Consider the following 14,011-nt stretch of genomic DNA (forward strand, 5'->3'; position numbering starts at 1 on the left):
GCTCTCCCACTGACTCTATGGTCATAAGGCTATTTTCAGTGTGAAATTTCTAATATTTAATAAATAATAACTTTTGAGAAAAGATGTTCCCACATTGATTATATTCATAGTAATTCTTTGTCATGTAATTTTTTTCTGATGAACTTTAAAGTTATAAGTCCTTTCATGTACCCAAAGATATGGCTTACAACTGAAGGCTTTCTCACATTGACTGCACAATGAGGGTTCTACTCGTGAATTCTCTGATGATCAAAATGAATTCTCTTTGGAATGAAAGCTTTGCCACATTCATGAATGCATAAGATTTCTTTTCAGTGTGGATTTCCTGGTGACAAATATTAAATCTGTCATGAAAAATTCTGCTTTGTTCCTTACCTTTATTTTACTTCTCCTCAGCATGAGCTGAACAATATTAAACAAATTCTGACCTCCACCTAAAGACTTTTCCATGAATGTTACATTTATAAAGTTTGTTTTGGTATCAATTCTCTGAGGAAAAAAAAGATAATGACTTATGATTAAAGGCTTTATTTGCCATTTCCTACTATGGCCTATTTTACAGATATGGAAACTGAGGCAAACAGAATTAAGTGATTTGCCCTGGGTCAGTCAACTAGTAAATGTCCAAACTAGATTTGAACTCAGATCCTCCTAATTCCAGCCAAGTACATTATTTATTGGGCATCTAGCTGCCCATTTTATTATATAATTGTGTTAACATTTATGCTTCAAGTATGTTTCTTATAAGCAACATACTGGAATCTGCTTCCTAATTGCCTGGCATGCTTTTCATTTTAGGAAAGAGTTTATTTTATTCAAACTCATTATTATGACCATTAATTCTGTATTCCTCTTATTCCTATTTTTAAAAATGTTTCTTCTCTTTGCTTGATCATCTCTTTTTACAAGGAAGAGAGTAGCAGGAAGAAAATAATATGTTCATCATTTGTGCTATATGCTTGATGCAGTCTCTTTCAGCTTCCCTCTCCCCCTCTATTCCCTTTACCCAGATTCATATCTCATATTCTTTCTCTTTCTGCCTTTCCTTTTAAATTGCTCTTCACAGTCTATCTTATTAGGTTGGAATTTATTTGTTCATAATTAATACTTCCCTGAATCTACCGCCTTGCAAGAGAAGGGCTCTGTCATATGTTTAGCTTGATTAGTCTGTGGTCTATCTTTTGTTTATTCTGATGCAAAATTCATATGGTATAGCATTATACCCATTTGCAACCTAGTTATTTCATTTAAATTGTGTTCAGAAATGGCATAATAATAACAATAATAATATCAATAATAACAATTAGGATGATTCATACAGCATGAAAGAGAGATTGTAATGGATGATAATGAAACTTTACATAAAAAAATTCACTTTGCTTAAAGGGAAGGAAACATATGCCTTAATTTTAACCATTTATTATAAAACATGACCATTTAATTGGATCTATATTTTGCTTTTTAAAAATATAGTCTTCATTCTTTCCATGTGTTATTACAAATAGTTTTCCAAAATAGTCATATCAACTTAAATTTTAACTACATATGGATTTTTGAATATTTGTCACTTCCTCACCAAAAAGTCAGGTGACAATGTGATATGCATATTATATATATTAAAAATTAATAAATGTGAGTTATTTATAATGACTGATTTTTTTTCTTCACTGAAAAATAATATGACGAATGACTCAGAATTACATCATCAGACAGTGAGAATTAGAAGATATTATCAATGTCCTTTCAAGAACATGGTGTCCAGATTAAAATATGACTCATCCTGGTATCAAAGCGACCTTAGGCTCTTCAAGGCCTCTAAAAATCAAACTCTGGCAGTCTGTAAGAAGCTGGAAAGGTTTTGAGTCCATTACTTGAGAAGAGTTGTATATTGGTGGCTGAGGCAAGCTTAACTAAGGATGGGTAATTTGGTTATCTAGAGATTTCTTCTTGTAACTCTTAATCTGAGACTTCTCTTCTAAGGTGAAGATCTACTAATGGAGAAATATTTTAGATACAAGATGAAATTCTAAATTTTTGAAGTATGTATATGGCAAAGAACTATATGTTTTTCTTGAAATTCTGTGTTTTTTATTTTAAAACAATATTCTAAAAAGGGATATATATGCTTTACCAGACTTTTGCTAAATGTGTCCTTGATGCAAAAAGATTAAGAATAACTGATTTGGTATATCTTTAACTGTAGTTTTTTTTAATTTTGACATTATTTCAGAGGTCATAAGTTCTTGAAATTATTTAGTTCAGTTCCCTCATTTGATACACAGAAAATAAGACACAGAAGCAAATAATGACTAGTATAAAATAACCCATTAATTAATAAATCATCACTCCTTTATCTAGTACCCTACTATGTGCCAGGCACTAGGAACAGAAAGATTAAAATGAGAATCCCAGACCTCAAGGAGGTATTTTCTATAGATGTAGTTATAGGAACACAAATGTAGATTTGTAATTTAATTTATGTAAGGAACTCTAGATAGAAAGAGTTTCTTTCATAGCAGATCTACTTATTCTCTTTAATTATAAGTTTGGTGAGTTGCATAGGATCACACAGTTAGAGTGGGTTAAAAGATGAAATCTGAACCCAGATCATCCTGGTTTCAAAGCTAAATCTCTACGCTCTGAAGCTGGTTGCCTCTCATACACACACACACACACACACACACACACACACACACACACATGTGCACCTACACACACATACACAAGTCTATTAAATATATGCAAAGTAAGTAATAGGTAATTTGGACTAAGGGCTGCAGGATCAAGAAAAATCTCATGGAGGAAGTAATGGACAAGCTTTGTTTTGAACAAAATAAGGAATTCTAAGATGTCAAATCAAATGTATTGATTTCATGGAAATAGAGATGGAACATTGAGTGTAAAAGGAAGATCAATATAATGAATTCTGTACAACCAAAGAGTGTGTGGAGGGAAATAATGTGTATTGAGGTTCAAAAGCTAAAATGAAGTCTATTTACAAATGGTATTACATGCTAAACCGTTCGTGTTTGATCCCAGAGGCAGAAGGGAGAATTTGTGAAGAAGACAGAGCAGAGATCAGACTTGTGTTTTGGGAATATCATGTATTAGTATGAGACGTGACTCCTTGCTCTTATCCCCCAGGTCCAGTAAGTTGCTAAGTCTTGCATGTGTCTTTTTCTCTCCCTCTACACAGTCCCTCCATCATTTGAGGCAGTCATCACCTCTCACCTAGACTCTTGAAATGTCCTCTTAATTGATCTCCTTGCTTCAAATCTCCCTCTAATCCCATCCATCCTTTGCACAGCTGCCAAAGTGATTTACTTCAAGCGTAGATCTGTTACTCTAATTTTAACATATAAATCACTGTAGTTGACATTTAAGACCCTTTCAAATATGACTTCCACTATTTATCCAGGCACATTATTTTCCTTCATGGATTGTAGCCAGATTAAAGTGGTCTTCTTCCTATTCCTCATAAAAGGTACCACATCTTCTATCTTTCAGAAAATGTCTTTGCATTTTCTTTGCACTATCCCTAAAATTTACTTCCATCTCTGCTATTCTGCTCAAATCCCTAATTTTCTTCGAATATCAGTGCAAATGCTACCTTCTTACATGAATACCTGCTGCTACCATGAGAGGAGTGACTTTATTTCCTCCTTTTTCCTTTCATCCTCCTTCAATTATTCACAAATAGCTTAGATATGATGGGAAGCATGAATTTCATTCCTTCCCATGAGATACAGAAAGTCCTTACCATCAATCCTGCCACTGCTTCCTAATGTCCACCAGACATTACCATTCACATTGCCTTTACACTATTCAGGTCCATAGTACTGTCATTACCTTCTGATTTCTGACTAGCCTTCTGCCAATCACTACACCATATTGGGGCTTCTGAGGGTTTCCATTCATCCTATGTGGACTTTTTTTTAAATTAAAGTTTTTTATATGCAAGACATATGCATGGGTAATTTTGAACCATTGAACCTTGCAAAACCTTCTGTTCCAAATTTCCCTCTCTTTCCCCCCATTCCCTTCCCTAGATGCCAAGTAGTCCAATACATGTTAAATATGTTAAAATATATGCTAAATCCAATATATATATATACATATTTATACAGTTATCTTGCTGCACAAAAAAAAATCAGATTAAGAAGGAAAAAAAAAGACCTGAGAAAGAAAACAAAATGCAAGCAAACATCAACATAAAGACGGAAAATGCTATGTTGTGGTGGACTTATTTTTTTAAACTCTTAGAACATAATTTCCTTGAGAGCAGGGACTATCTCACTTTTTCTATTTGTATCCCTAGCACATAACACAGGGATTAAGGATTAATTAACTATATAAATTTTTAACCAATGCTTTTTATTTATTTATTGTCCCCAGATATCTTCTCAATTTTATATCTAATATATCTATCTATCCATCTAACAATAACTATCTATCTGATGGATTAGAATAGATCACACCTACTCACAACAATTGTCATCACCTCTTACTTGGATTATCAATCAATCATTCAACCCACAAATATTTATTAAAAGTCTATTATAAAATGTATAAACAATGTAAGTATGTAGAAAAATATGCATGTATATATATATATATATATATATCCCCAGTGCATGACATATAGCAGACACTTAATAAAGGATTGTTGATTAACAAATTCATTGACAGATCTTACACTAATCATTTCTATATGGACCTTGTTTTCTTCATATCAAATGAGAAAATTGAATTAATGAGATCAAGAATTTATTTGAGCTCTTAAATACCATATGCTTGCACCTATCTCAACAAATATTTATTAAAAGCTTCCTACATGATAGTTACTTTACTATATGTGTAATATTAATTACTATGTAATTGTAATAATTTATACAAATTATATTATATATTATTTATTTATTATGTTTATATATGATACAATATTTATTATATTTATATACTATATGTAGTATACATTATAATTATATATAATAAAATAATTATATAATTTCTATATGTATAATATATCTATGTGCACTAATATAATATATAATAAAGTAATTGTCACATAGTAGGCTTTTAATAAATATTTGTTGATTAAATGATTGATTGATAATCCAAATGAGAGGTGATAAGGGCCTGAATTTAGATGGTGGTCATTATGAGTGAAGTGTGAAGATCTCACACTTTAAACCAAAGAATTGAGCAGAAATGAATGAATCTTAGTTGTCCATCTTCCTACACTATTTTCACTTGGGAACCAAAGAGAGGAAAGGGTAATGATCTCATTTCCCTCTTGGTTGTGTCCTATGGGGAGAACCCCTGGCATCTCAGTCCTAATAGCCACAGCCACATATTGAAATTTCTTTCTCTTATGCATCCAGGCAGTTCCAAGTCTAGGTGAAACTTAAGGTAAGTCTGATTCTTCCTCCTTTGGTGGGATAATTAGAATGAAAATATTTCTTTTCAAGCAGTGTAGTGCAGAGAAAGATTACTAAAACTAGACTTGAGAAACTTGGATTCACATCATGGATCTGACATGGTTACATGGCCAAGTGTCTTTCTACTTAAACTCCAAGTGTCTTTCTTTCTACTTAAACAAATCAGAAATAATAATTACTATACTACCTGGTTCATGGACTTGTGAGGAGACCCCTACCTTTTAAATTTTGAGTATTAAGTGGGTATGGGGAGTATATGAGTTACTATTCAGGAAGACAGGAAAATGAAATAGACTGATTGTCATTTTGCACATAAGGATACTTAACTGTCTCCTACCTCACTATTAGACTTGGAAAAGTTTAGACCAATTTGTCCATTGGAAAGCTATATCTTGCGGTCAACTGAGTATGAATGGGATTTCAGGAGTAAGTCCTGAATCCTTAGTGTTTGTCAGACCTTGGGAAAAATCATCTGATTTCTTCTGAACCTCAGTTTCTTATTTGTCAAATGGGAATAAATCCATCTCACCTTACTCTTTTGAGGCAAAACTTGGTAAAACTTTAAAAGCCTTAGAAATGTTACATATTTTAATATTTTCTCATTGGTTGGGTAGTGGAAATGGCACATGCCATTATCATTTGAGAGATGGATTCAAAATGATAGATGAAGGGATGGATGGGTAGGCAGATAGATGGATAAATAGATAGATGAATAACTGACAAGTGCATGTATGAATAGATAGATGGATAAAGAAAGATAGATCAGTAGAACATTTACTGTATTAAGGATTTAGAATGTTTTGGATCCTATGCTAAGTGTTGGGGATGTGTATAAAAAAGGAAACTAAACATTTCTTGTGAGGTGATGGGAAAGGGAAGAACAATTAATACTTACATAGAATTTTAAGGTTTGCAAAGAGTTTTACATGTTTTATCTTATTTGATCCTCACAACAACCTTGTAAGGTATGTACTTTCTCTTCATTTTACAAATCAGGAAATCAAGAGTAGGAGTGACTTGTGGGTCCCATAGGTAGTAAGTGTCTAAGGTATGATTTGAACTCAGATCTTGCTAATTCTAAGTCCCATACTCTAACCACTGCTCCACCAAATGGCAACCTGCATTGAGAGTAAGGAGATGGATGATGGGGAGAAAGCTAGAAGTGGGATGGAGTACTGGTTCCTAGTCAGGGAAGACAAAAGACTTCCCTTTCACAGTTGGGGGAAGCCAGGAGCAGAGCAATCACATTCATAGGGATAGACATGGCATTGTTATTCATTTAGCCAACTGTTGTTCCATGGTCAAAACTCAGTGCCTGTAGATAAGGGTTATGCTTTCTCTCTTCATTAGCTCTGCCATTCACCAAGTGCCTTACTAACTGTTTTTGGTCACGAGTGGTAAGTGTGTAGAAAGGGTGTGGTGAGTGTGTACAAAAGGAATGGTGAGCATGTAAGGAAGAGTGTGCTGAATATGTAAGAAAGTGTGTGGCTTAGAGCAATGGCACATATTTGGCAAAAATTAAAAAAAAAGAGAGAGAGAGAAGTCTTGGGAGACCATGATCACTGTTTCTGGAATCTGGTAAGTTGGTCAACACTTAGAAGATGGATTAGGTTCATTCTGCATGGCCTCTAGGGGGGGTGGAGGGGGGAGAAATAATAAGGATGGTAGCAGCGGATTACATGCAAAGAGCCACAGAGCTAGAGGCAGATACTGGGTGGTCAAAAATTAGTTGTGCTTTCTCTGACATCTCTAATGATTCTTTATCCTTATTAATGGACTAGAAGAGAAAGTTTTTAGCATGCTTTCCTGATTTATATTATACAGTCCTATATGATAAAGAAGCATATTTTCATTTTGTGTAAGGGAAAGATTCCTAACAATGAGAATTTTCCATCAATGGAAAGAATTCCACAGGGAGTGAGTTCCATGTTATTGAAAATATTCAAGCAGAAAGGAATGAAGCATGTATTTATTAAATGACTATGAGGCAGCTAGGTGGTATGGTAGATAGAGCATTGGTACTGAAATCAGAAAGCTCTTAATTCAAATTTGGCCTCTGACACTTACTGGCTCTATGACACTGGGCAAGTCATTTATTGTTTGCCTCAGTTTCTTCATCTGTAAAATGAGTTGGAGAAGGACATGGAAAGTCACTCTAATATCTTTGCCAAGAAAACCCCAAATGAGATTATAAAGATTTGAACAGAAAGAAAATAATTCAATGGCAAATGTTCCAGACATTGTGCTAAATACTTTACAAGTATTATCATCTCATTTGATCATCACATCAAATATAAGGCAGGTATAATTATAATTCCTATTTTACTGTTGAGGAAACTGAGGCAGACAAAAGTTAAATAGGAAGCAGTACAGACAGGCAAGCATGAAAGAAGGCAAGAAAGAAAGAAGGCATTTAGGCATTTATTAAGCACCTACTATATTCTGGGCACCGTGCTAAATGCTTTGAAAATATATTACTTAGCAACAGTAATAGCTAACATTTATATAGCTACCACAATGTGTTAAACATTGTGATTAAGAACTTTACAATTATTATCTCATTTGATTTTCACAGCAACACTGGTAAGAAGAAGCTGTTATTATTCCCATTTTTATAGTTGAGGAAAGACAAGTTAAATGATGTGCCTCAGATCATACAGCTAGCAAATGTCTAAGGTTGGGTTTGAATTAAGGTATTCTTGACTCCCTGTCAATTCTTTTATGTTAATTGATTATTATTAACATTCCCACTTTAGAATTGAGGAAACTGAGGCAGACAAAGTTGAAATGATTTTCTCAGGGTCACATAGCTGGTCATGGTCTGAGATAGATTTGAACTCAGATCTTTCTTCCTAATCTAGTTTTCTAGGTTATTGCACCCTCAGTCATCCCCTAATGGATGACAATAGAGAGGACTCTTGCTTCAAGGTAGAAGTTGAATTAGATGACCTCTAAGCACCCCTTCAGGTTCCATGATTTATGAGATTTTTCAGAAACTGTGTATTGTTCCTCTGTGATCCCTGGGGAAGCTGAGACAGACTGCACAAGACTCAGAGCTGCTAGATGAACCTTCATCTGCTTCCATCTTCCCTGTTTACATTTCATCATATGCTGTAAAAAAAAAAAACATTCCTTTGTACTTAGCTAAGAATCTTGTGACACGATCGATATGTCAATGATGTTGAATTTACATCAGTGAAGAAAGGAGTGATACTGAAGAAATCAGAGCTCTTGGGGAATCAAAGTATGATGAGATTAGAAAATTCTCATAGTGAAACGCCATGAAATAATCCAGAGGTAGAGATACATAGAACATGGGCAAGAGAGAACTTTTAGATGTTGGGATCAAGAAGATCACTGGGAATGGGGGAAAGTCATGAAAAATATTAATAATTTCATGCTGTTCCACAAGGGTATCTTGAGATATTTTGTGTGTAAGGCACTATGCTTGCGACTGGAATTACAAAAAATGGCCATGAAATAATAATCCCCTCGAAAAGCTTATATTCTATTGGGATTGGGGATATGGTATACTGTTGTTACTGTCCAGTCATGTCCGATTCTTCTTAACTCCATGTGGATTTTTCTTGGCAAAAGTACTGGAGCAGTTTTTCATTTTCTTTACCAGTTCATTTTACAAACGAGGAAAGTAAGGCAAACAGAGTGAAGTGACTTGCCCAAGGTATATAACTACTAAGTACCTCAGGTCAGTTTTGACTCCATTTTGCCAATTAGTTGCCTCTATATATTGAATGATTTCTGAGAAGGATATATAGTAAATAGTATCATTAGCTGACATTTGTACAGGTCTCTAAGATTTGCAAAGTACTTTAAATTCAACATGTCAAACAAAAACCCAACATGTCATTTGATCTTTTTGATAACCCTGTGAGGTAAGTCAGAGAATTGGCTCATAGAAATAGGATCAGAAGGAATCCTAGAGATCATTAAATTCAATCCCCTCATTTTAAAAAAGAGTAAACTGAGGTTCAGGGAGGTTAAATGACTGGTTTAGAGTTAGCCTGTGTGTGATGTGGGATTTGAACCCAGCATTGACTTCCTGACCCCATTGCTTGATTCTCCCTACCATACTGCCCATTTTACAAATAAGGAAACTGAGTCTTGGGAATGTTATATAATTTTTCCATGATCGTCCATATAACAACTCTCAGAAGCAGGGTTGAAATGCTTTTTCTGCTTTGGATTTTGTCAATATTGAGGGACAAATATCTGATTCTTTCTTTCTGCTGTTTTTTTTAATGTGCAAGTGCACATCACATGCATGCATGCATATGTGCATATATGTATGTATTTTTTTGCTTGTGGGCTCCTTTTGTATTTTTGAGCTCATTATTTCCCTTTCAGGTGGTGACTCCTCAAACATGTCTGGACTCTGGGCATCAGTGCATATCAAGGACCCCACTGAGAGTATGACTGGGAGGAACCAGACGTCTGTCATTGAGTTTGTCCTTCTAGGTTTTTCCCATGTTCCCAGGTTGGAACCACTTCTCTTTGTGCTGTTTCTAGGGATGTTTCTAATCACGATGCTGGGAAATGGCCTCATTGTACTCTTGACTGTGGTTGACGCTGCCCTCCACACACCCATGTATTTTTTCCTCCGCAGCCTGGCCCTGGTGGAGATCTGCTTCTCATTGGACATTGTGCCCAGAATGCTAGAAAGCCTAGTGGCTGGAAGGGACATCTCTTTTTTGGGCTGTGCCCTCCAGCTCTTTCTCATTCTGTCCTGTGTCACATCAGAGTGCTTCCTCCTGACAGTGATGGCCTATGACCGTTATGTGGCCATCTGTCACCCCTTGCACTATGGGATGCTCATGAACCAGAGACTTTGTCTTCTTCTGGCAGTAGCATGCTGGGTGGCAGGCATCCCGGTCTCTCTGCTGTTCACTGTTTGGCTCTTCCGCTTCCCATTTTGTGGACCCCGAGGAGTTCGCCACTTCCTCTGTGACGTAGCACCACTCCTGAGGCTGGTGTGTGCTGACACATCTGTCTTTGAGGCTTACATCCGGGTAGCTACAGTGCTTGTGCTCATGGTCCCCTTCTTTCTCATCACTGTATCCTATGGTCGTGTGCTGGTTGCTGTTGTGCGAATGCCCTCAGCCACTGGACGCCAGAAGGCCCTCTCCACCTGCGCCTCCCATTTTGTGGTTGTGACCCTATTTTACGGCACAGCTTGTGTCATCCACCTCCAGCCCAAGTCCAGCTACTCTCCTGAGAGCAAGCAAGTTGTGTCCTTGTCCTATACACTCGTCACTCCCATGCTCAACCCCATCATTTACAGTCTGCGGAACAAAGAGGTAAAAGCTGCCCTATGGAGGGTGTTGGATAGGAAAAAAGGGCTGCCCAGATGACTTGAAATCCCTATCTGTTACTGATTATAAGTAAGATGAAGGGAAGTGGAACTACCAATAATCAACATCAAAGACCATTGGCAATGGGATTTCTTTCCAGGATCATCATTGAATCAGAGACTTCTAAAGCAAAATGGAACAAGGAGAATCTAGTCCAACTCCAGCCTAAAATAAGAATAGGTCACATATTTTCCAGTGGAAGATTTCTTGTGATTTGGAGCTCATTATTCCTTGAATACAATATTAGACCTAATCCTAGTATCAGAGACCTTCCCAACATGAAGGGTCCAGGGTCATCTTGAAAGATATTTCATTTCAAACCTAGAAAGTTTGGAGAACTCATTATTTGAAACTTCCCATCAAAGTAATTTCTAGTGGAAGTATAATTGCCAACTATGGAGAATGTGCTTGTGCAGATGTCCATTAACCTTGAAAGCACACAGGCCACAAAAATTAGCACAGGCAACTTTTATTGAAAAGTTAATACTGATACCAGTTCTGGAGTCAGGAGGATCTCAGTTCAAATTTAGTCTCAGGCACTTGAAGCTTACTAGCTGAGTGACTCTTAACAAGTCACTTATTCCCAATTTCCTCATCCCCCCAAAAAAGAAAGGTTGATGAACAAAAATTCACATCACATCTTCCATATGAGCATTCCTTCTACTGAAACATTTTATGTAGTCATATTGGCCCAGTTGCTTTCTTTCCTTCTCAGATTTTTCTCCTACACATATTGCTTCACATAATTGCCCACTAAGCAAGATTCCCACTACTCTCAAAAAAGACCCATCTACTAACATTAAGTTCTATTGGAATCTTTACAAATTGTTAAGTCATTAGAGTTGATAGAAACAATAATTATGTAATTTAACATGGTTCAGTATGATTGATCTGGTCCTACAAGGAAATGTTATGGGCCAGAAGAAACAAGGTACTAAGTGGAACCGAGAACAATACTTGTGTTCACACCTTTCCCATTCTGGAAAATCTTGAAGACTTTGTCTTGTAAATGTCACCAAACCAGTAGGTTTTTTAACTCGGTTACATGTAACTTATGAAGGTACCATAGAAGGAAATGGACAAGGCATGCTCCAGGTAGATTTTGCTAATCGCTTTGTTGGAGGGGGTGTAACCAGTGCAGGACTGGTACAGGAAGAAATCAGATTTTTAATCAACCCTGAATTGATTGTATCACAACTCATCACTGAGGTACTGGATCACAATGAATGTTTTATCATCAAAGATTGTTTGAAGGAAGATCAACGAGGAAGCCTGAGAAGTTTAAAACTCTCTTCTGCTATTTTAGAAAAGTCACAAGGAAAAACCTACTGGCTTGGTGACATTTACAAGACAAAATCTTCAAGATTTTCCAGAATGGGAAACGTGAACATAAGCATTGTTTCTTGGTTCCACTTAGTACCTTGTTTCTTCTGGTCCATAACATCTCCTTGTAGGATCAGATCAATCATACTGACCCATGCTGAATTAGATAATTATTGTCTATCAACTCTAATGACTTAATAGTTTGTAAAGATTCCAACAAAGTTCAGATATAATAGTCAAAAAATTTAATATTGTTTCTCTCTCAAGCTCCCAGGAGATCTGTGCTCCATGCCTCATTTAATTTTGAATCGACAAAACACTTATTAATTATCTCTCAGATTCCAAGGACTTTCTGAAGCATATAGTTGCCATATTTTTAATAAAAATAGAATGTATTCAGTTACATATAAAGAGGGAATGAGTAAGGGAAACTGGGTGTTCTCTTTCTCCAGAACTGGGATGGAAGAGAGAAGAAAGAATATTCTTGGTATTGGATACACATGAAATTCTAGAATTTCAAAATTTGAAATGAATGCAACAACCATTGAACTACATAAATTTTAAGCTGTCACACACTGTTTTAACAATCTGGTGAATTCTATGGACTCTTTCCTTAAAATAACTTTATTGAGATGAGCAGGCTGATTTCAGAAAAGCCTGGAAAGATTTATATGAACTGATGCTAAGGGAAATGAGCAGAACCATTGTATACATTAACAACAAGATTATGTGACGTTCAACTATGATGGACTTACTCTTTTCAACAACAAAGTGATACAAAACAATTCCAATAGACTTGTGAGGGAAAACATGATCCACATTCAGAGAAAGAACTATGGTGACTGGATTTGGATCAAAATATAGTATTTTCACCTTTTTTGTTGTTTGCTTGTTTTTTTTTCCTTTCTCGTATTTTCCCTTGTGATCTGCCTTTTCTTGTGCAGCATGATGAATATGGAAATATATTTCCAAGAATTGTACTTGTTTAAACTACATCAGTTTGCTTGCTGCCTTGGGGAGGGAACAGAGGGGAGGAGAGAGAGAAAAATTGTAACAGGTTTTGCAAAAGTGAATGTTCAAATCTACCTTTGCATGTATTTATAAGAAAAAGATACTATTAAAAGGTTTTTTTTATTTTTTATTTATTTATTTTTTCATGATCACATACATTTTTTTAAATAACTTTTTATTGACAGAACCCATGCCAGGGTAATTTTTTTTTACAACATTATCCCTTGCACTCACTTCTGTTCCGATTTTTCCCTCCCACCCTCCACCCCTTCCCCTAAATGGCAAGCAGTCGTATATATGTTGAATATGTCGTAGTATATCCTAGGTACAATATATGTGTGCAGAACCAAACAGTTTTCTTGTTGCACAGGGAGAATAAAAGGGTTTTTTTTTAAAGAACTTAGCAAACCTTCAAGTACTTTAGATAGATAGATAAATAGAAAGAGAGAAATAGACAGATACACAGAGAGTGAGAGAGAGAATAATTGTTAAATGCTTAAAATCAAATATATAAGATTGCAACAGAAACCAAGAATGTTGAAATATGATTGTCAAATAATAAGAAAAAGCCCAAGTTTGATTAATCATTTCACATGACCATTACTCTGGCTCATCATCTATCACTTGCACTATTATATCACCTTTTAATTGGTGTTCTTGAATCCAGACTTCCCTTTATTGAATTCATTCTTCATACACCTGCAAAACTGATGTTCCAGGAGTATTCTGATCACTCTCTGGTCAGTCAGCTAATTAATCAAAAATATTTATTAAGGACCAGTAATGTCAGGAGCTTAGCTAAGCACTGGGGATACAAAAAGAGGCAAAAGACAGGTCCTGCCTTTAAGGAGCTCACAGACTAATGGG

The 14,011-nt window shown here is 35.7% G+C and overlaps 1 protein-coding gene across 1 annotated transcript; it reads left to right on the plus strand.

Annotated features, from left to right (window-relative positions):
- Window positions 1-9,830: 9,830 nt before the first annotated feature.
- LOC116422142 (olfactory receptor 10A7-like) lies at window positions 9,831-10,879 on the plus strand. The gene has a single exon (XM_031957300.1). It carries the CDS (start codon window positions 9,872-9,874, stop codon window positions 10,808-10,810), a length of 939 nt encoding a protein of 312 aa, XP_031813160.1. The 5' UTR covers window positions 9,831-9,871; the 3' UTR covers window positions 10,811-10,879.
- The last annotated feature ends 3,132 nt before the right edge of the window (window positions 10,880-14,011 follow it).

This window comes from Sarcophilus harrisii, chromosome 3, assembly GCF_902635505.1.
Source record: "Sarcophilus harrisii chromosome 3, mSarHar1.11, whole genome shotgun sequence".
NCBI lineage: Eukaryota > Metazoa > Chordata > Mammalia > Dasyuromorphia > Dasyuridae > Sarcophilus > Sarcophilus harrisii.